Source organism: Kogia breviceps, chromosome 1 (genome assembly GCF_026419965.1).
Source record: "Kogia breviceps isolate mKogBre1 chromosome 1, mKogBre1 haplotype 1, whole genome shotgun sequence".
NCBI lineage: Eukaryota > Metazoa > Chordata > Mammalia > Artiodactyla > Physeteridae > Kogia > Kogia breviceps.
Genome location: NC_081310.1, coordinates 113,733,651 through 113,757,291, shown reverse-complemented (window position 1 = coordinate 113,757,291; position 23,641 = coordinate 113,733,651). Strand labels below are relative to the sequence as shown.

The following is a 23,641-nucleotide window of genomic DNA, read 5'->3' as shown; positions in this document are numbered from 1 at the left end:
GGCAGATTGGTCCAGATGTTCTGCTTGTCCACATCTCTGCTTCCTTGTTTTATGATCTTCAGTTTTAAAATTGCCGAAAGTCAGCAAGAAAACTGCCAGTCAGGGCGCAGTGTGGGACTTGTGTTCCTTATTTGTTGCCTACTTTCCCTTTGCAAAGAGAACCCACAGGAAGCAGGTAAGATCTACATTCTAATGCAAGCTTGATAAAAAATAACTGAGCTCCTTACTTTGATCTCAGTGGGGCCACTAGGCTAGAAACTTGACCCTTATTACATTAAACTTTGACGCTAACTAATGTTGTATTTATTTTGTGGTTACAGATCGATGAGTGTGAAAAGCTGAAGAGAAAAGACTATGAAAGTCAAAGCAATCCTGTTTTTAGGAGATACTTAAATAAGATTTTAATTGAAACCAGAAAGCTTGGCCTTGTGAGTATTTGGTGGTGTGATACTAATCAGTGTAGTGGATATTTTTGTTATTTATTAATTTCACATTATATCAAGCAGTGGCAAAGCATCATTATGCTTCAATAGAGAATACCTGACTCACCCTTTTACCAAAACCTATTCATGCAGGATTGAAGGTAGCTGCCTGCTTTACAGTGGTTTGGTGGAAGGCAAGTGAGCAGTGCAGATCCCTCTTTTTCCTATAGTTCATGGGGATTTACTTACTCTGTGCACTGCCCTACCACTTAATTGAGTTGGAGGGAGAGGGAGTTGTTTTTTTTGTTTTTGTTTTTGTTTTTTTTTAAATTTTGGCTGCACTGCAAGGCATGTGGGATCTTAGTTCCACAACCAGGGATTGAACACATGCCTCCCTGTATTGGAAGGTGAAGGGGAAGTCCAGAGGGAGATTGTTTTAAATTTACTATTTGAACTTTACTGAACAGTTAGAAACTTAATAAACTCATGACTTGCTTGCTAAGGAAATTCTATCCCAGTCCTTACTTGTTTTCTACCACTTCCACACTTATTCAGATGATGTAATATCATTATATATTGAGAAAAAGAAAAGTGTGTTTTAAGTAGTTTTTTCCCCCTAGCTGTTTACTGTGGCAAGGCTGCTTTATAGAAATTACGTATCAGGCACATATTGTTCATGATTAATGTTAAGATTCCATTTTTTAGAGTCATTGTTTTCACTTTGAGGAGTCGAAACATCAAGAAAACTTTAAAAAAGGGGGTGTTAGATGAATAGTAATCCCACCTTATTTTGGAGATGTAAAAGCAGATGTACTCACATGTAAACCCTTCAGTTTGAGTCTTATAACTGAGTGCAAGGTTGAAAAGAGTCTATTTTATAGATGAGGAAACAGGTAGAGTCAGAAAATACTCAAGGTGGAGATGCTTGGAATATTTCGTTCCTGGTGTTTTAGAAATATTAATCAATGGCCGCTTTTTTATACTTAATGATGATTTGTGATATTGCATGACACTTTGGTTTTTCTCATTTTATATTTACTTTTTAATATAAATATCAGTATTTACTATTAGAAAAGATAATGTTTATAATGATTTTGCTAACCTGAACTCTCAGTAATATAGTTGTGACTGTCATGCATATTTATGGAAACCCAGATTTTGCTGCTTTTTGAGATCCTTTTTGTTTTTCTTATTTGTACTACTGCAAATTTTAGGCTATTTGAAAACTGTGTCAGCAAATGGAAAGTCATAAATGGAATCATTAAATAATGATAGTTTATCCTCATTATTTGTGGATTCCATATTTTTCAATGTTTTGAATATTAAACTTTATTTGTAACCTCAGAATCAGTACTCTTGCTTTTGTGGTCACTTTCAGACGTGCACGGAGCGACAAAACGTTTGAGTTGCTCAGTGAGCCCATTCTCATCTGAGGTGAAACAAGGCCATTTTTTGCCTTCTTGTTTTCAGCTCTCATGTTATAAACAAGTACTTTTCTGTGGTCTGTTTATTTTTTCGGGCTTTCATTTTTTAATTTTTAAAATTTTGCTGTTTAAAAATCTCCCAAGTGTTATGCTGTCTTGTGTTCCTAAGCACAAGAAGGCTGAGATGTGCCTTAAAGAAAATTCCCTTGTTAGTTAAGCTTAGTTCAGTCATGAGTCATAGTGCTGTTGGCTATGAGCTCAGTGTTAATGGATCCACAGTATATATATTAAGGTGTCTTTGTTTATTTATTTAAAAAATTTCTTTCTGGGGCTTCCCTGGTGGCGCAGTGGTTGAGAGTCCACCTGCCGATGCAGGGGACACGGGTTTGTGCCCCGGTCTGGGAAGATCCCACGTGCCGCAGAGCGGCTGGGCCCGTGAGCCATGGCCGCTGAGCCTGCGCGTCCGGAGCCTGTGCTCCGCAACGGGAGAGGCCACAACAGTGAGAGGCCTGCGTACCGCAAATAAATAAATAAATAAATAAAAATAAAAATTTCTTTCTTTCCTTTTTTTTTCTTCAATATTTATTTATTTATTTATTTATTTTGGCTGTGCTGGGTCTTAGTTGTGGCATGTGGGATTTTTTTTTTTTTTGAGTTGCAGCACACGGGCTTCTTAGTTGTGGCATGCATGTGGGATCTAGTTCCCAGACCAGGGATTGAACGCGGGCCCCCTGCATTGGGAGCATGGAGTCTTACCCACTGGACCAGCAGGGAAGTCCCTATATTAAGGTGTCTTTAAACAGTAACATAAAAAGGTTATGAATTGATTGGTTGATGAAAATGTGCTTGCAGGAACCTAACCCTGTATTTCCTGTAGGAGCCATGGTTCAGTATTTGCTAACTAGTTTTCAGGGTGACTTTATAGAATGTAAGTACTGCAGATAGCAGGAATCAACTGTAATTTAGTAAAATGTACTGTATGTTACTTGCATGGAGTTTTATAATTTTTGAAGTGTTTTTCACGTGTATTATCTTTGGTTTTCATGTTGGCCTGTGAGACAGACAGGTAGATATTATTACTCATTTTATACCTGTGAAATATTGTGAACTAATTATATATTTAGTTCCAAATTAGCGTTTGTCTTAAAATATTTCATTGAGTAATATAATGATAAAATTCTCCTTTTCTGTTTATTTTTTTGGCAACTTTAATTCAGCCTGATGAAAACAAAGGTGATATGCATTATGATGCCGAGATTATCCTTAAAAGACAAACCTTGTTAGAAATACAAAAGTTTCTCAGTGGAGAGGATTGGAAGCCAGGAGCCTTGGATGATGCACTAAGTGATATTTTAATTAATTTCAAGTTTCATAATTTTGAAACATGGAAGTGGCAATTTGAAGATTCCTTTGGAGTGGATCCGTATAATGTATTGATGGTAAGATGGGATGAGGGGGACACGATCAACATGTTTTTATTTTTTAAAACACTTTAAAAACGCCACCATGATTATGTTGAGAACTCATACTAAGTCACTGATACTGGGTTGATGAACATGCAGCAAAATGGTACAAATGATTTTGCGTATTCAAGTGCAGTTCTTTTGTTTTTGCTGTTGACCAGTGTTTTTTGTTGGGAAGGATGGTTTGGCGGTAACTCTTCTTTCTGTTCTGTTTCTGTTTTTGAGATGCTTCTGTGTCTGCTCTGCATCGTGGTGTTAGTAGCTACTGAGCTGTGGACGTATGTTCGTTGGTACACCCAGTTGAGACGTGTTTTATTCATCAGTTTTCTCATCAGTTTGGGATGGAATTGGATGTATTTATATAAGGTATTGTATAGATAGAAGGTTTTTAAGTTTTCAAATGTTATTTCATAATGAAAGAGTAATCCATTTAGAGCTAGTATATAATCTTGCTTCAGACAAGGGCAGGAGGCAGTGATTGGAGATGGTGATAGTGAGGAAATTGGCAGCTGCTCAGACGTCCCTGGTGTTTTGGGTCCTTGACCAGTTAGTGGGGAAAAATGTGCAGTCCTGATTTTCATATCCCAATTCCTGATGATGGGTGGCATCTGGACGGCTAAATCAGAATAGAGTTATGTAGACACACTTGAAAAATTCTCATGTAGGTAATTTGGGTTATGTCTTTTTATTTGCTAGAAGTGATACCAAAATACTGTTTTTTAAAGTTAGGTTATTTTCTAAATATAAAAGTGGTATATTTATGGTAGAGAAGATAGGAAAGATAGAAAGATACAGAGAAATTTAATTCTTAAAAATTGTCTAGGGAATTTCCTGGCAGTCCAGTGGTTAGAACTTGGCACTCTCACTGCTGGGGGCCTGGGTTCGATCCCTGGTTGGGGAACTAAGATCCCGCAAGCTGCGTGCAGTGGCCAAAAAATAAAATTGTCTATAATTTTACCACCTAGAGATAATCACTGTTGATATTTTGAGGTACTTCTTTATAAACTTTTTCCAAATTTTTAATTCTTTAAAAATCAGGACCACGTTATATATAGAAATTTGAAGAAGCACTGTTCCTGTCAAGATAGCATAATCATTTAAGGAAAATTTTAGACCTTTTTAGCAGGGTGAGTCAAATAGCCAACTAACTGTTTTCAGTGAATTCATATGATTAAATCATTGTGATATTTCCTTAGCTATAAGTTCTATAGCTTCTAGAACTAAGTATTTACAAATTGGAGGAAAGAAGATAGTTTGGTTGAAAATTGTTCTCTCAGTGATTTCCCCCAGGGCTTTTATTTATAAAAGGCATATTGGTCATTTGTGCTAAAAATCATCCAAAGCAAAACACCATTTTGTCATGAATTGTATAAGAGAATGAATAGTCACTTAATATGTATAGCTATATTGGGGGGCATGATATCAGCTATATTTGAACTAATTTTTAAAACAATCTTTTTAGGAAAAAGGTTTTCCTTCCTCCTCATAATTACTTTACAAAGAAGGCAATTGTAGTTCTTTACCTGTTGCATTAAGACTCTTTTGCCATGAGCTGAAAAGAGCCACTTTAAAAAAATAATATGTATTTTTTTCTGTGAAAAATTTTTAAATCTGGTTTGGGTGAATGGTGAAGACACACTTTGAACTAAGGTTTTAGGATGTGTAGGTGTAACCTTTGTTGTTAGCAGCGTTTCATGGTTCCCTTTGGTGTTGGTCAGCTAGCCTTTGCCCAGCATCAGGCTGAAGTTGCCAAGATGGAGCCATTAAACAATGTGTGTGCTGAGAACATGGATTGGACTGGAAGTCTCTTGGGTAAGGTGTTGGTTACCTTGGCCTTATTTATTTATTTTTTTTGTGGTACGCGGGCCTCTCACTGTTGTGGCCTCTCCCGTTGCGGAGCACAGGCTCCGGACGTGCAGGCTCAGTGGCCATGGCTCACAGGCCCAGCCGCTCCGCGGCATGTGGGATCTTCCCGGACCGGGGCACGAACCCATGTCTCGTCTCCTGCATCGGCAGGTGGACTCAACCACTGCGCCACCAGGGAAGCCCCCCCTTGGCCTTATTTTGAGTAGAATTTCTGAGAATGAAAAAACATATTAATAATTACAAAGAAATGATAAAATGCCAGAAGGAGGCTTTCCATGACTGAATCTTTAGTATCAGAACAGGCAAGAAGAGTCTTAGGTTTCAGACCAGTGACTTTTGTGTTCATGTAATGTGACAGGAAAGGGATAGAAAGTGTGTATATTGCTGGCTCTTATATTATCTGTCTCCCTGCATTAGACTCACTTTTGTTCATCTAGTCCTTAGCACAGTGTCTGGCACATTCTGGGTCCTCAGCAGAAGTTTATTAGAGAAGTGAATCAATGTATATATGAATTCATTTCCATCTTTGATTTAATCTCCTTATATTGACTTGTGAAATCTTATTGTAGCTTTACTATACTGTTTTTTTTTATTAGGAATTATTTTACTTTTTCTCACAAATTTTATGAACCTTCTCACTAATGTTAACTGCCTTTAGTTATAGGTATCTAACAGTGGGAATGGTTTAATGATCAAAGTCTCTTTATAAATCCAAGTCCGTAATGACTGACCCAGAATAGAATCTCAGCAACAAATCAAGGTGTCCAAAAAATTAATTTTCTTGAAAAGATATGGGAGCCAGCCCAGCCCAGCCTTGCTTCCTGGCTTCAAGGAACAACGAAATGCCTCCTGTAGCTCATGCTAGTACATAATGTACATGAGTCTGATTTAGAGAAAGTGAGAGAACTAATGTTCTACTTTATTTTGTAAAATAAGTAAAGAACTGACTTTTTTAATTGAAATTTTTTGGACATAGTTGTAGATTCACAGGTAGCTGTTAAGAATACAGAGAGATCCTGTGTACCCTTTACCCACTTCCCCCACTGGTAACATCTTGCATACTTACAATAGTACAGTATCACAACCAGAATATCGACTTTGATACAAGCCACCAATCTTACTCAGATTTCCCCAGTTTTACTTGGATTCCTTTGTGTGTGTAAAGAACTGTTTTTAATTGTTTACCTCTTAGAAATCTTAATAAAATATATTTTACCTGTATAAGACTTGTATAATTTGAATGGATTTTTAAAATAAACATTTTGGACATAAGATGAAATTTTTAAAAATCACTGTTACTGGGAGTTTGTTTGCAAAACAGTTTAAAATTGATTGGGGGTTGTGGGGAGAGGGACAGTTAAAACTAAAATATTGTCTTATTTGGGAATGAAGTGCAACTTTTTAAAAAAATGACTGTTTTTGTCTGTTTCTCTAAATAGAGTGGCTTAGAAGTTCATGGACCTATAAGGATGACTCATGCCAAAAATACTATGAGCTCTTATTAGTCAACCCTATTTTGTTGGTCCCACCAACAAAGGTTAGAATATATTTTGTGAAAATTACTTATACAAAGCAAGTAAAAAGTCTCTGTATTTATTTAAAATTGTTTTTTACCATCATTTTGCTAATAATAAACCTTTGTTCTAGAAAAAAATACTTCCATTACACAGTGATTTTCACATGAAAAGTATATGATAACATTTAAATGTATGGAATTTCATAATTTCAGCCTCAGTACAGTTGATTTTGGCTTATTCTATATCCCTCAAACCTTTGAGGAAAAAAATTAAGTTGTTTTTGTCTTTTGTTGTAGGCACTAGCAGTTACATTTACCAACTTTGTCACGGAGCCATTGAAGCATATTGGAAAAGGAGCTGGTGAATTTATTAAAGCACTCATGAAGGAGATCCCAGTGTTACTACACATTCCAGTGCTGATAATTATGGCATTAGCTGTCCTGGTTAGTATATAGCACTGTTAACAATTAACAGGATTTACAGAAAAAAGGCAATTCTGAAATTATTAGGTTTCTTTTATGTTGTAAATCAGGCTAAGTCATGCTTAATGGTATGAAAAGATGATTTTTAAGTGATAAATGTTTGTTTATACTTGTACATTCCTTTAAGCAAGTAAACGGTTCTCAAGTTTTCTTTTTAAATTAATTAATTAATTTAATTTATTTATTTTTGGCTGTGTTGGATCTTCATTGCTGCACGCAGGCTTTCTCCAGTTGCAGCGAGCGGGGGCCACTCTGTTGTGGTGCGCAGGTTTCTTATTGCGGTGGCCTCTCCTGTTGCAGAGCACGGGCTCTAGGCACATGGGCTTCAGTAGTTGTGGCTCGTGGGGTCTAGAGTGCAGGCTCAGTAGTTGTGGCACATGGGCTTAGTTGCTCTGCGGCATGTGGGATCTTCCCGGACCAGGGCCCAAACCTGTGTCCCCTGCATTGGCAGGCGGATTCACAACCATTGCGCCACCAGGGAAGCCCTGGTTCTCAAGTTTTGATTGTAGATGTCAAAGCAGTGATTTAGAATAATACCCTCCTTTAACATTTGTTCTTTAAACTTCATGAATTAATACACATGATATCAGTTATGTCCTCTTTGAGAAAGGGGACCTTATTTTAGTCTGAATTTTTGCCACACTGAGAACAGAAGAACATTGGGTTTAACATAGAATCAGAAAGGGATGTAGAAAGAGGTGGGTGTACTAAGAAACAATTTGGGGAATCCAGGAGCAGACATTTATTAAGGAATATTACAATATTACTTGTCAGTCATCCACGGTCTCTTCAGCTCTTTTTCTGGTTGATTTTCAGCCCTTACCCTAATAAAGCAGTTGTCTCAAAACAAAATGCAAAGAACTCAGATGTGCCAGGGGAAATTATTAAAGAATTGTCTTCCCTTAAGGATACAAAATTCACTATGATCTATTTACTTAAAAATTATTCTTATTTTGTTTTTAGGCTTGTGATTAGGATTCATTGGTTTAGGGATATGGTTTTGTTAGGTGACGTTAGTTGTATAGTAGTAGCTTAGTCTCTAAGACTGAAATTATAAGCAAAACCCCTTCATCGCTTGTTGCTTCATCTGCTGCCTAAGAAAAGGCCTTTTGCTGCTCTGTCTTCAAAGAGTAGTATCTCTAGTACAATGGTTTTCAAACTTTTGTTCTCAGGACCCTTCTGTATTCTTCAGAATTGAACACCACAAAGAGCACTTGTTTGTGGGAGGTTTATTTATTGATATTTACCAGAAATTTTAAAAATATAAGTATACACAAGCACACAGCGCATGAGCCATCAGGGTGAGGCAGTCACTCTAGCGCCCCACAAGACTCTGCTGTACAACAGGAGAGTGAAGAAGACTAATGTCTTTGTATTATGAAAACTTTTTACCTCACAGATTCCTGAGAGTCTCAGAGATCCCCTGAGGGGTCACTGGGCCACACTTTGAGAACTGCTGCCTAGTTTTTCCCTTGGAGTGTGACTCAAAACCTGTTGAATTTTAGCTGTAGCTAAAGCGAGTTTGTAAAAAATAAATAATATTTACATAATGGTGTACAACTTTAATTTTCAGCATTTACCTTATATGATGTGTGTGAATGTAGACAACACATGAACAATGATCAGACAGTTAATACCTTTTAAATTTCTAGGCTTTAGCCTAACTGCTGTTATAATTCAATAAAAATGTGTCCAGCTGATTGAAATGTCTACTTAATACTTGACGATTTCTCAAATTTTATTGGCTGCTCTGGCCCTGTATTAATCTAGAGAAAACCTAGTGAAATTAAGATGTTTATGTCTATAAATGCCACAAGTTATGAAATTTTGTTGGCACCGTGGAAAGCACCTCAAAATTTCGTTGTAAGTCAGCCATTAAGTACTCAGGAATATGTATTTCTTTTCCTTCTAGAGTTTCTGCTATGGTGCTGGAAAATCAGTTAATATGCTGAGACATGTGGGTGGTCCTGAAAGAGAACCACCCCAGGCACTTCAGCCAGGTGAAAGAAGATGGCAGCAGGAAATTGATTATAGACCCCGTGGTGGAGCAGGTGATGCAGATTTCTATTATAGGGGCCAAACGGGCCCCATTGAGCAAGGCCCTAATGACAAAACATGTGAGGGTAGAAGAGATGTTTTGAGAGAGAGAGATGTTGACTTGAGATTTCAGACTGGCAACAAGAGCCTTGAAGTGCTTCCGGCATTTGATTTACCAGACGCAGAGGCGAGAGAGCATCCCAAGGTGGTACCCAGTGTAAGTCAGCAACTGTTTATTTCGCTGTCCCTTCATACTAGGTGTAAGTGCTTCCTATAGTGCTTTTAGTTAAGTGTTTTTACTCTTACTTTTCATGGTTAATTATATCACCAGTGATAATAATTATTCACTCTATCTCCCCCTTTAGAAAGGTCAAAAGTTAGTCCAGCCTCCTCAGAAGAAATAAGATTTAATTTTTATGTTAAATAGTGTTTAACACTAATTTTTTGGAACAGATGGTAATTCATAATGACATTTCATAGGAAACCAACAAGTGAGCATGACTGAAATTTCTACCTTTGAAGAGATCAGAGAGAAGTCCTCACTGAAGGCCTGGAGCTTTAGGGAGCCAACCCGCAGGAGAGCCCTGAAGCCTTAGCTATAGATGGAAGAATGAGCTGGGAAAGGACCAAAACCCTCGCTTTCCCAAATCTTTTATATCGTTGGCTGGCTAGACTATACTTTTAACCCGTGGAATGGTGAGGCCTCTTTTCCACCATTATTGACCATTTAAAGGGACATTTCCATTTCTGTTTGAGAGAGGACTTTGTATTGTCATTTGCAAAGTTTAGGTTGCAGATGCAAACCTTTGAGAAATAGTAAAAAGTGCAGTAGAATCTAGGAAATTGTAGAATCCCTTACCATGGAGTTCCTTAGAAGAAACATATCTGCCTGCATCTAGAAAATTAAGATGTTCCTTTCAGCTTTAATAGTTAATGGTTATCTGTCACTCATCTCAGAAATCCTCCAGTGAGTTCCGGGCTCACTTGAAGGGAAAGCCAAAGATATCAAGATGGCCTAGGGCTTCCCACCTCTGTTACCATGCTGCTCTCTCCTCCTGCGCCCCCTCCACCGTCATTCTCCTTCAGCCACAAGGGCCTCCTGCCTATTCCTTGAACTCAAGCCTTTGTACTTGCTGTTCACGATCTAGAATGCTCTTCCGCATATATTCATAAGGTTCATTTCTTCAAGCACTTGCTCATGTCATCTTTTCAGACTGCCCTAATTTAAACAGCTATCCAACCCTCCCACCCCCAGCATGATACTTCGTTAATTTATTGCCTGATTCTCTTCCCAACTTAAATGTAAATTCCAGGGAGGGCAGGGGTTTTTGTCTGTTTGTTGTCTTTTATCCCCAGCACCTAAAACTTAAACGTATGCTCAGTAAATATTTGTTGAATGAATTATTCTCACTAGCAAGAGGAGTTAGCAGTACTGGTCACCAGTCTTCCTGACCCTTCCTTAAGCTGCATCACTAGACTACCTAGCATATCCTGTTTCCCATTCCTCCATGTACAATTCTGTGAGGCTTAATAACATTTATATAATTATAATCCAGCACTGGAACCAGGACTTGAAAGAGTTCAACGTTTGCTATAACAGATTTGTGTGGGAACTTGTTGAACATGTTTATTACAAACCTTCACATTATGTTAATTAAACAATTAAAACACTAATTCTCTACTTTGTAGCATAAATCACCTATTTTGGATACAAAGCCCAAAGAAATTGGTGGAATCTCAGGAGAAAGCACACTGAATGAAAGCAGCCAGTCTGCTAAGCCTGTCTCTGGCCAAAAGATACCAGAGAGTGTGGAAGGTTCCCCTGCAGTGGAAAAGGCCCAGCTCAGGACTGACGCCACAGGTGGCCCAGAGGAAGGCAGCACGTCCAGCCCAGCAAGCACCACAGTGAGGTTGTGTGGAAGGGATCCAGACTGCAGCCCATGTGGCTAGAGGAACACAGACATGGACCACAGCTCTGAGGTCATCTTTGGGTTTTGTAAAGTATACTCTTCACAGCTATTTCTTCTTCTCTACAAATATTCTGTTATTTACTACACAGGTGCCAACTTAAACATCAGTATTTTTACTGACAATCAGAAATAACAAGCATGCATGTATCTGTTTAATTTCATCTTTCATATTAAGATGCATCCTGTAAAGTTTTGAAGTATTAATTCTGGAACAGGATCTCATAGGTGACATATGGCAAGCATTAATGATTTTGAATAATCATAAAGGCCAGTTTGAATTAGGGGACATTGAAAAAGAAGTTCTGTTGTTTACAGGCATATATAGGAACCAACTCACCAAAGTGTGTGTTGCCGCGTGGAAGTCCTGTGATACCTACTTTAGTTAACAGAATGATTTGTTGTGCACTGGACTCAGAATATTTCCAGTGGTAGGTACTCAAAAACAACATTTAAGGAAAGTCACTATAGTCATGCTTACCCTCTTCATTCACTTCAGCATTTTAGTGCAGCCGCAGAGTCTGCATCACCACTGTCAGTCTGCCTCATGTAGGCTGCCTGCAGATCAGCCTTCATCTCTCAACTCTCACCACTGTTACTGGGCCTGCTTCCTTATCACCCCTTTTACTTTAGCCTTAGCTAAGACAGAACTGAAGATTGTCAGGGGAATTTAGATTACATAGCTTGTTAAGTCCATAATCTCAGTCATACATCCTTTGAGAATGGCTTTTATTTCCCCAGCAAATGAAGTACACAGGCTTTATAATACCTGTTTTCCTTGCTACTCAGAATCCCAGCAGTTGCGATTGTTAGATATTACTATATCTTATTTATATTACAGTAAACCATATTGTCCAAGCCATATGAAGTTCTAATTTCTAGAGATCTATACAAAGAGAGGAATAATACCACAATAAGGAAAAGAGTAGGGTGTTTTTTTTAACCCTAGACAGGTGATATAATCAACATTTCAAATTAGTTATTCTGATTTTTAAACTATTCTTCCTTTTAAACTTTCTTAAAAAGGAATGTATAAATTTTGCACAAGATCTAACTAGGAAGCACATATATTACACATATTCGGGTATCCTTTATTTTAACCTTCACACTACAATTTATATTCAGCTGCTTACTAAAAATGATACCAGTCAGGAATAGTCTTAAAATTTTCATGCAGGCATTTCTTTCAGAAAAAAAGATGTATTTAAAGCATTTGCTTTTTGATACTTTTTTTAATGTGAAATGCAGAAATACCCCCTTTTTGGCTCCCAGAAGCATCACTTAGATGCCTGTAACAATTTAATTTTATGTGTTAATATTATTTTCTAGCTTAGTACTGCAAACATTAGTATTTAATCAGAAAGGTAATTTTCTCCAAGAAATGCAAAAGGATTTTATATAAAACTTTATAACACAGTAGTCATGTAGGGATGCCGGCAGTTTGGGATAGATTTGTGAACATCGATGAATATAAAGTAGTCATCTGGGGGCTAGGCCTGTTCACACTGATTGTATGGTCCGAAGGTGCTAATTATCCTCTGAGCTGTGAAATGAATGCCTCAGTTGATAGACTGTAACTGTGAGAGTACAGTTAATGTTGTTTTGCACTTCTGACTGCTTTTTATCAATCCAAAATGAATCTTTAAAAGAAAATTTAAGAAAAAGAAAATTTAAGAAAAAGATCACCTTTGTATTCTTTCATTACAGATAACCATTTGGGGATGAAATCTACTTTGACAGCAAGGCAGCAAGGTACTGCTGTTGAAAGGTGACAGCAATTCAGGGAAGACTTATTAAAGCAAATTGAACATATCAAAGCCAGTTTATAACTAGAAGAAACAGGCTTGTTTATTGTCTAGCCAATATTTATCATTAAAATTAAGGATTATAGTAAGGAGCTTTTAGGAAAATCAGAGTGGGGCAGATAGCTTTTCAAAAGCAGTTTTTAAGTGGAATGGATAATGCTGAATGTTTACAGGGTCTGAGAACTACCATATACACAAAATAAACACTTATTTTTACATTATTGTGGTTTGGTATGCTGTCTTTGCTTAGTAAATATGCTTGTAAGAAAAAGCCCAGTGGAATTTAAGTGCAGGTTTTAAAAGGATGCTAATCCAGGACATTATACCCTATATATAATATATAAAACATAATATAATCCAGGTGTTAGTTAGTACTTTTTTTTTTTTTTTTTTGCAGTATGCGGGCCTCTCACTGTTGTGGCCTCTCCCGTTGCGGAGCACAGGCTCCGGATGCGCAGGCCCAGCGGCAATGGCTCACGGGCTTAGTTGCTCCGCGGCATTAGGGATCCTCCCGGACCAGGGCACGAACCCGCGTCTCCTGCATCGGCAGGCGGACTCTCAACCACTGCGCCACCAGGGAAGCCCAGTTAGTACTTTTGACAAAATTTGTGTCTGATCTCAGAACCAAAAGTAATCTTTTATTTTTCCTCTGAGCCCTTAATGTGAGTCCAGATTGTGTAACTATCTTTCTTCTCATTTTTTAAAACATTGGCTATTTGTAGAAGTGCTTTTCACTGCCCATAAAAATCGCCTGGAGGATTTTTAGAAAGAACAAAGGCCCTGATGCCTAGATCCCATCCCAGCTGTGTAGAATCAGAAGCAACCAGAGGTGAATGAGTTGCCAACTTGTTCCAGGCATGGGCATTTCTATTATGCAATTCAGCCTTAGTCCAGGCCCAGCTCTGTCCCATCCTTGTTGACTTGCTTTTGCTAAACTTACGTCATGTTGCATTATGTCCCCTTGTCAACCACCTTCAGTTTCTGGGAAGAGGCTTAATGACAACTGAGGGCTTAACCTATGTCTTTCATACTTAATTTTTGTGACCTAGGTTCTTGACAGAGTCACATGAGGGTTTTGGATTTTCTGACATTAGGTCCTAAAAAGTTTTACAACAGTATTTTGGAACAGAACATACAATTTAAACCATTTTATATATATATATATATATATATATATATATATATATATATATACACAAAAAAAAATGTATACATATCTGTACTTATATATATATAAATTAGTTATTTAAAAAATTACACAGAGGCCAAAACACGCTAAAGAAGTTTATTTTTGTTTCTTTAATAATGGTTTTGGCCAAAAATTATATTGAAAATAGAGATTTTCTTAGTGGAAAAAAATCTAGATTTTTTTTAATAGACTGTATAATTTTTTACACATTGGTCAAGTATATTATTTTTATGAAATAGCATAATTTCTCACTATATCGGTATAAAAAAGAGCCATTGTCAATTAAGAGTTAAAAAAAAAAAAATCTACCTCAGCAAGAGGATTAAATCCTAGGCTAGATTCATTTAACTTCCTACTTTACAAATACTAGGTAAAGGAATCTAACAAGTTGCTGAAGAACATAATCCCAAGCAGTAGTAACAGAAGTTGCTGAAGCACCTTTTAAGACACCTCTACACTGAAACGAGTGTCCAGAGGAATGTTAATTAATACTATGCTATCAAAGGTTAACTATTTACATCATGCTAAAAACATTTTAAGCTGCAGTACAGTGCTATAATTTCTCCTTTGAAGGAAAAAAGTAATAGATTGAATTTACCTGCAGTGTTCTGAAAGGAAATAAGGTCGCTTTTAAAAAGATATTCATAGTATACTAGTGGTTTGCTTATTTTTTTCCTGAATTTTCAAGTTCCAACAGAGCATTACTCTGCAAAAGGTCTTTGGGCCCAAGTTCAGTGTCTCTGTTTTGATCTCTTTGTAAAAGAACTCTCTGTTCATCCATTCTTTTTGCTTGAGACCGTAAAATAAGGCTAAAAAAGTCCTCATCTGGTACTGTTGGTCCCTTTGTGGCAGCAGGTGGTGGAGCACATCTTTGATCATCTAATCTGGATCCCTAAAAATTTACAAGAAAGAGATTAAAATACAAATTCTGCAGAGAAGGAGAGCACCAAGGTATGTTATGTCTGTCATTCACAACAAGAAAATGTGGCTTTAAACATTTACTGCCTCTTGGAAATTTACTCACTCTTTAGACCTGAAACCTAGTAAGATCTTTTATTTGAAATGACTTATATAATCAGAGCATAACACGTATTGTGTATAACAAGTATTATGACGCCATAGCTTCATGGCTTTGGTTAAGATTAGTTAAGATGCAAGGTCACCTATGTCCAAGATTATAATCTTACTGTAACAGGCATCGCCAAATACAATGTACCAAATCCTTACGAATATCATGTGAGGAACAAAAACCCTACATCACTACCTTATAAATACTGTCTTCGGCCAAGGGTCAGCAAACAATAACCCACTGCCCACTGTTTTTGTAAACAGTACTTTCATTTCAATACCATGCTTGTTTGTGAACTGTATATGGCTGTTTGCCTGCTATAAGGGCAGAGTTGAGCAGTTGCAACAAAGGCCATAGGGCCCCAAAAAGCCTAAAATATTTTCTCTCTGGCCCTTTACAGGAAAAATTTGCCTACCCTCATCTTAGGCAATAAAATCTGTTAAGGAAATAAATAACCCAGAGTGAATTTTTCCTTCAAGTTCTGACTTACAGTTTTAGAAGTACGTTAGAAATGTTTTTGATCAAATGAAAGCACTTAAAAAGTCTACAGGACAGTGTCTGGTATTGTAACTCAAGAATACAAGTAGCAATGTGATGGCTGACATCGGAGCGCCCCGTGTTGCTAGGCGCTGTGCACTAACACGCCCGAGCGTTTTAGCCCCACCGCCCCGTGAGGGTGCCGTAGCTGCCCGGATTCCTAGTCAGCGCCATCCCACCCTCCACACACACCTGGTTCACTCTTCATCATCTCTCCCGTCACGATTCGTGGTCATTTCACTGTCCTCTAAGTTTATCCAACACTCAGGTCAGTTCCTAGACCTCCCCTCCTCTGGTGTTTCATCCTTGCCCTCTGCCTTATCCATTAGCTCCCATGGTCAGAGGCCAGACACAGTCATTCTCGATAACTGCACCGTCTTTGAAATCATGATTTTAAAATATCTCATGTTGACCACGGACTCCTGTTTTTCCAAGCTCCCCAGTACTACCCCAGTAAATCATCTTTTAAAAAACTGAGGTAAAATAAATATAAAATTTACCATTTTAACCATTTTTAAGTGTACAGTTAGTTCAGTATCAGGTACATTCATATTGTTGTGCAATCATCACCACCATGCATCTCCAGAACTTTTTTCATCTTGCAAGACAAACTCTAAACCTGTTAAACAACTCCCCATTCTCCCCTCTCTCCAGCCTCTGCAACCACCATTCAACTTTGTCATTGTTAATTGGACCACTCTAACTAGCTCACATGAATGGCATCAGAGTAGTTGTCCTCTTGTGACTGCATATTTCTCAGCATCCATGTTGCAGCTTGTTTTTAAGGCTGAAAATATTCTACTGTTTATGTACACTAAATTTTGTTTATGCATTCATCTGCTGATGGACACTTGGGTTGCTTCCACCTTTTGGCTGTTGTGAATAATGCTGCTATGAATATGGGTGTACAAATACCTGTTCAAGTCCCTGCTTTCAATCACACCCAGAAGTGGGACTGCGTATAATTCTGTTTTTAACTTTTTGAGGAACTGCCATACCGTTTTCCATAGCAGCTGCACCATTTTATACTCCCACCTGCAGTGCACAAGGGTTCCAATTTCTCCATATCCACACCAGCATTTGCTGTTTTCTGCATTTTTTGGTTTGTTTTGATAGACATCTTAATGGGCATGAGGTGGTATCTCACTCTGGGTTTTTTTTTTTAAATTCGGTTGCACCAGGTCTTAGTTGTGGCATGTGAACTCTTAGTTGCGGCATGCATGGGGGATCTAGTTCCCTGACCAGGGATTGAACTGGGCCCCTTGCATTGGGAGCATGGAGTCTTATCCACTGGGCCACCAGGGAAGTCCCTCATTGTGGTTTTGATCTGCATTTCTCTAATGATTTGTGACGTCAAGCATCATTTCCTATAATTATTGGCCATTTGTATATCTTTGGAGAAATATCTATTTGGGTTCCTTGCCCACTTTTGAATCAGGTTTTTTGTTGTTGAGCTTTTGGAGTTCTCTATATTCTGGATTAATCTTTATGTTATATGATTGGCACATATTTTCTGTGGGTTGCCTTTTTGTTTTGTTGATGGTGTCCTTTGATCCATAGAAGTTTTAAGTTTTCATGAAGTCCAGTTTGTCTTTTTTTTCTTTTGTTGCCTGTGCCTTTGGTGTCGTAACCCAGAAACCACAGCCAAATCCAAAGTCATGAAACTTTCCCCTTACGTTTTCTTCTAAGAGCTTTATAGTTTTTTAGCACGTATAGTTAGGTCTTTGATCCACTTTGAGTTAATTTTTGTATATGGTATTAGGTAAAGGTCCAACTTAATTCTTTTGTATGTGGATATCTTGTTTTCCCAGCATCAACTGTTGATAAGACTTCCTTCCACATTGAATGGTCTTGTCACCCTTGCTGAAAACTGTTTGACAGTATATGAGAGTGTTTATTTCTGGGCTGTCTGTTCAATTCCATTGGGTCTCATTATGCTGGTATCACACTGTTTTGATTACTGTAGCTTTGTGATAATTTTGAAATCAGGAAGTGTGAGTCCTCCAACTTTGTTCTTCTTGTTCAAGATTGTTTTGGCTATTTGGGTTTCCTTGAGATTCCATATGAATTTTAGAATGGATTTTTAAATTTTTGTAAAAAAGCACCACTGAAATTTTTTTTTTTTTTTTTTTGCTGTACGCGGGCCTCCCACTGTTGTGGCCTCTCCTGTTGCGGAGCACAGGCTCCGGACGCGCAGGCTCAGCGGCCACAGCTCTCGGGCCCAGCCACTCCGCGGCATGTGGGATCTTCCTGGACCGGGGCACGAACCCGTGTCCCCTGCATTGGCAGGCGGACTCGCAACCACTGCGCCACCAGGGAAGCCCTACCACTGAAATTTTTGATAGGGATTGCATTAAATATGTAGATCACACTCTGGGTGGTACTGACTTTTTAAAAAATTTTTTCACTTTATTAAATAATTGTCAGACCAGTATACTGGTCTGACCATTCCTTCACACTATACCACAACTGAGGAGTGATGGGATTATGTCAGGTGTCAAAACTGTATTGACTTTTTAACAATCTTAAGTCTTCCAGTGGGAGGGACTTAACGTCATACATAATTTCTTTCAGAAATATTTTGTAGTTTTCACTGTACAAGTCTTTCACCTTCTTGGTTAATTCCTAAGTATTTTATTCTCTTTGATGCTATTTTAAGTGGAATTGTTTTCTTAATTTCCTTTTTGGACTGTTCATTATTAGTGTATAGAAACGCAACTGATTTTGGATGTTGATCTTGTAACTTTCCTTCTTAGTTCTAATAGTTTTTTGGTGAAATCTTTAGGATTTTCTACATATAAGACCCTGTCATCTCCAAACAGATCATTTTACTTCTTTTCCAATTTGGCTGCCTTCTGTTTCTTTTCCTTGCCTAACTGGCTAGAACTTCCAGTACTATGTTGAATATAAGTGGCAAAGTGGGCATCCATGTCTTGTTCCTGATCTTAAAAGCCTTCAGTCTTTTACCACTGAGTATGATGATAGCTGTGTGTGTGGTTCATAAATGATTTTTATTATGTCATGGTAGTTTCCTACTATTCCTAGTTTGTTTTTTTATCATGAAGATGTGTTGAATTTTGTCAAGTGACTTTTCTGCATCAACTGAGATGATTGTGTTTTTTTTCCTTCATTCTATTAATGTGGTATATTACATTGATTGATTTCCATATGCTGAACCATCTTTGCATTCCAGGAATAAATCCCATCAGGTTATGGCATATAATCCTTTTAATATGCCACTGGCTTCTGGTTGCTAGTATTTTGTTGCTAATTTTTGCATCTATATTCAAAAAGGATTTGGTCTATAGTTTTCTTATAAAGTCTTAACTGGCTTTGGTATCAGGGCAATATTTGCATCATATAATTACTTAGGAATAGGAAATGTTCCCTTTTTTACAATTTTTGGAATTGGTGTTCTTTAAATAGAATTCACCCGTGAAGCCATCAAGTCCAGGGCTTTTCTTTTGTCAGGAGGTTTTTAATTACTGATACAATCTCCTCATGAATTATGGATCTATTTTCAATTTCTTCATGGTTCAGTCTTGGTTTTGTGTTTCTAATAATTTTCCCATTTCATCTAGATTATCCAGCTTGTTGGCATACAGTCATTCATAGCATTCTCCTATAATTATTTTTATTTCTGTAGAATCAGTAGTAATGTCCCTGCTTTCATTTCTAATTTTAGTAATTTGAACCTTCTCTTTTTCTTAGTATAGCTAAAAGTTTGTCAATTTTGTTAATCTTTTCAAAGAACCAACTTTTGATTTTGTTGATTTTCTCTATTTTTTCCTGTTCTCTGTTGTATCTGCCTCTGCTCTAATCTTTATTATTCCTTCCTTCTGCTAGTTTTAAGTTGTTTGTTGTTCTTTTTCTAGTTCCTTAAGTTGTAAAGTTAGGCTGTTGATCTGAGATCTTTTTTAATGTAAGCATTTACAGCTATAAATTTTCCTGAGCACCTCCTTCACTGCATCCCATAAGTTTTGGTAAATTGTGTTTTCATTTTCATTAGTCTCTAGGTTTCTTATGTTTTTTAAAAAATATTTATTTAGGCTGCACTGTGTCTTAGTTGCGGCACACAGGATCTTCCTCGTGGCACATGGGGATCTTTTTTTTTTTTTTTTTTTTTGGCGGTACGCGGGCCTCTCACTGTTGTGGCCTCTCCCATTGCGGAGCACAGGCCCAGCGGCCGTGGCTCACGGGCCCAGCCGCTCCGCGGCATGTGGGAAGACCTGGGCACGAACCCATGTCTCCTGCATTGGCAGGCGGACTCTCAACCACTGCGCCACCAGGGAAGCCCACATGGGATCTTAAGTTGTATCATGTTGACACTTGGTTGTGCGCTGGTGGGCTCTTAGTTGTGGCATGCGGACTTCTTAGTTGCATCACGTGGACACTTAGTTGCGGCATGTGGGCTTCTTTAGTTGTGGCATGCATGGGCAGATCTAGTTCCCTGATCAGAGATTGAACCCAGGCCCCCTGCATTGGGACTGCGGAGTTTTACCCGCTGGATAACTAGAAGTCCCTAGGTATTTTCTAATTACCCTTTCAATTTCTTCTTTGACCCACTGGTTTAACTTCTACAAATTTGTGAATTTTCCAATTTTTCCTTCTGTTGCTTCTAACTTACCCTATATTTTGGTTGGAGAAGATACTTTGTATGTTATCTTAAGATATCTGTTGAGACTTAATTTGTGGCCTAACATATGGTCTGTCCTGGAGAGTGTCCCATATACATGTAAGAATGTGTATTCTGTTCTGTTGTGTATTATTCTAATCTGTTAGATATAGTTCGTTTATCATGGTGTTGTCCTCTGTTTTCTTCCTTATCTTCTGCTTGGTTGTCCTACCCAATAATGAGAGTGGGGATTGAAGTCTTCAACTATTGTAAAAACTCATTTCTCCCTTCAGTTCTGTCAATTTTTGCTTTATATATGTTGATGGTGTGTTATTAGGTAAGTAACTTAAGCATTTCTTGAATCCACTGAGACCCCTGCCACTTTTCACTTTCACACCTTTGCTTACGTCCCTTCTTAGACACAGTCCAGGTTCCAAAGTCTGTTACTAAAATCACTTCCTGACATTGCTCTCCCCCTCTATCCTATTCTTCTGGCAAAACAAAGCTTGATTAAATCTCTCTCTGCCTCCTTAAGCAGCTGGTTATGACTGGAAAAAATATACAACTGCACTGACCAGTCTTAGTTCCATGACTGTGAACCTCAGCATAGCTCAGCAACCCTGTTTTCCCTGGTTAGCATGCTTTTAGTTTCTCCAAGTCAACTATACTCCACTTCCTTTTTTTTTTCATAATTACTATGCTCCAACCTCAATCTCTGCTAAATGGCTCTATTTTTCTTTCACTCATTAATTCATTTATTTATTCTTTTGGCTGCGTCATGTCTTAGTTGCAGCATGCAGGATCTTTTGTTGCAGTGTGCAGGCTTCTCTCTAGTTGTGGCGTTGCGTGGGTGCTGTAGTTGCACATGGGCTCTCTAGTTCTGGCATGTGGGCTCAGTTGCCCCTTGGCACGTGGGGTCTTTGTTCCCCGACCAGGAATTGAACCTGCATCCCCTGCATTGGAAGGCAGATTCTTAACCACTGGACCACCAAGGAAGTCCCTCTATTTTTTTTTTTTCTAAATTAAGTATAGTTGATTTACAACGTTGTGTTAGTTTCTGGTGTACAGCAAAGTGATTCAGTTACACATATTTTCTTTCTCATATTTTCCATTATGGTTTATTACAGTATATTGAATACAGTTCACTGTGCTATACAGTAGAACCTTGTTGGTTATCTATTTTATGTATAGTAGTGTGTATATGTTAATTCCAAATTCCTAATTTATCCCTCTCCCTGTACCCTTTCCCCACCTTGGTAACCATAAGTTTGTTTTCTATGTCTCTTTCTGTTTCATAGATAAGTTCATTTTTATCACATTTTAGATTCCACATATAAGTGATATCATATTGTATTTGTCTTTCTCTGACTTACTTCACTTTGTATGATAATCTCTAGGTCCATCCATGTTACTTCAAATGGCATTATTTCATTCTTTTTTATGGTTGAGTAGTATTCCATTGTATTTATGTACCACATCTTCTTTATCCATTCATCTGTCAATGGACATTTAGGTTTTTTCCATGTCTTGGCTGTTGTAAATGGTGCTGCTATGAATGTAGGGGTGCATGTATCTTTTCAAATTAGAGTTTTCTCCAGATATACGCCCAGGAGTGGAACTGCAGGATGATAGGGTAACTCTATTTTTTGTTTTTTGTTTGTTTTAATTGAAGTATACTTGGTTTACAGTGTTGTGCCTCTTTGCCCATTTTTGAATTGGATTGTCTTTTTTTTTGGCTGTGTCAGGTCTTCATTGGGCTTTCTCTAGTTGCTGTGAGCAGGGGCTAACTCTTTGTTGTGGTGCGTGGGCTTCTCATCGTGGTGGCTTCTCTTGTTGAGGACTATGGGTTCTAGGTGTGCAGGCTTCAGTAGTTGCAGCACGCAGGCTCTAGTAGCTGTGCTCCTAGTTGCAGCACGCAGGCTTCAGTAGCTGTGGTGCGTGCTCAGTAGTTGTGGCACATGGGCTTAGTTGCTCTGCGGCATGTGGGGTCTTCCCAGACCAGGGATCAAACCCGTGTCCCCTGCATTGACAGGAGGATTCTTAACCACTGTGCCACGAGGGAAGTCCTATTTTTAGTTTTTTAAGGAACCTCCATACTGTTCTCCATAGTGACGTTACCAATTTACATTCCTACCAACAGTGTAGGAGAGTTCCCTTTTCTCCACACCCTCTCTAGTATTTATTATTTGTAGACTCTTTGATGATGGGATTCTGACCTGTATGAGGCAATACCTCACTGTAGTTTTGATTTGCATTTCTCTAATAATTAGCCATGTTGAGTATCTTTTCTTGTGCCTCTTGGCCTCTGTATGTCTTCTTTGGAGAAATGTCTGTTTAGGTCTTCTGCCTTAAATAGCTCTACTTCTTACTTTGCTAAAAAAATAAAAGCAACCAGAGATAATTCCTACTTGCTTCTACCTCCAAATCTGTACACATATACTGTTTTCCTTCTCACCTATGCAAAAACTGTTCTTTATCCTATACTCTTCTGCATCACTGGTTCCCCTCTCTATGTGATCATTCCATCAGCAGACATGCTGTATATTAACTCTCAAAATAAGAAAAAACCCACCTATATCCTATAACCCCCTCCAACTCATGATTCATTTTTTTGCCTTCCCTTTTTTCTGTATACTATCTCCCCTTTTACATTTCCCATTTTCTCAACCCACTCAGTCCTTTGCCCCGTCATGCCACTAAAACAGCATCTTTCACAATTATAAATGTTGCCATATCTAGTAGGCTCAGCCATCATCTTACTTAGCTTCTTAGCAGCATCTGACACAGATGAACATTCCTTAAACACTTTCTTCACTTGGCTTCTACCACACTCTCAAAGTTTTCTTCCAAATCTCTGGCTGATTTCCTGCTTCAGTGGTTCATCTTCCTTTATCCCACTAGTGGTTTTCCAGCGCCCAGGGCTTAGTCTTCCTATTTCCTTATCTATTCTTTAGGTAATCTCTTTCCCAGGGCTTTAATACCAGCCATATGCTGATGACCCCTAAAGTTACTTCTCTCTGGGGCTCCAGGTTTTTATTTTAATAGTGCCTATTCCACTTGAATGTCTAATTAGGTTTCCCACATTTACATATCTAAAGTAAAACTCTTGCTTTTCTCCCCAAACCTCTCTATCCTCTGGTCTTCTCCATTTCAGTAAATGGTACCATCCATTTACTCAGTTATTCAAGCCAAGAAGGTAGGAATCATCCTTGATTCTCTTTCCATACCCGCCATCCAGTTTATTAACA

General features: G+C 38.1%; 2 protein-coding genes across 11 annotated transcripts in view; one reads left to right on the top strand and one right to left on the bottom strand.

Annotated features, from left to right (window-relative positions):
* Positions 1–13,204, top strand: part of CLCC1 (chloride channel CLIC like 1) — a 34,173-nt gene extending 20,969 nt beyond the window's left edge. For 2 of the 6 annotated variants that reach the window (XM_059078653.2, XM_067041201.1), the window contains exons 4-12: positions 321–428; positions 3,064–3,285; positions 3,535–3,675; positions 5,028–5,121; positions 6,615–6,712; positions 6,989–7,135; positions 9,087–9,428; positions 10,901–11,191; positions 12,886–13,204. In XM_059078653.2, the coding sequence (XP_058934636.1) occupies positions 321–428; positions 3,064–3,285; positions 3,535–3,675; positions 5,028–5,121; positions 6,615–6,712; positions 6,989–7,135; positions 9,087–9,428; positions 10,901–11,161 (1,413 nt within the window). In that variant the 3' untranslated portion in view covers positions 11,162–11,191; positions 12,886–13,204. Of the gene's footprint in view, positions 1–320; positions 429–3,063; positions 3,286–3,534; positions 3,676–5,027; positions 5,122–6,614; positions 6,713–6,988; positions 7,136–9,086; positions 9,429–10,900 lie in introns of all 6 variants that reach the window. The other 4 variants (XM_067041192.1, XM_059078658.2, XM_067041215.1 and 1 more) reach the window with 2 other exon arrangements.
* A 1,048-nt stretch (positions 13,205–14,252) lies between these two features.
* Positions 14,253–23,641, bottom strand: part of GPSM2 (G protein signaling modulator 2) — a 63,096-nt gene continuing 53,707 nt past the window's right edge. For 2 of the 5 annotated variants that reach the window (XM_059078596.2, XM_067041180.1), the window contains one exon: positions 14,255–15,064. In XM_059078596.2, the coding sequence (XP_058934579.1) occupies positions 14,837–15,064 (228 nt within the window). In that variant the 3' untranslated portion in view covers positions 14,255–14,836. Of the gene's footprint in view, positions 15,065–21,835; positions 22,767–23,641 lie in introns of those variants that run through there. The other 3 variants (XM_067041169.1, XM_067041167.1, XM_067041171.1) reach the window with 3 other exon arrangements.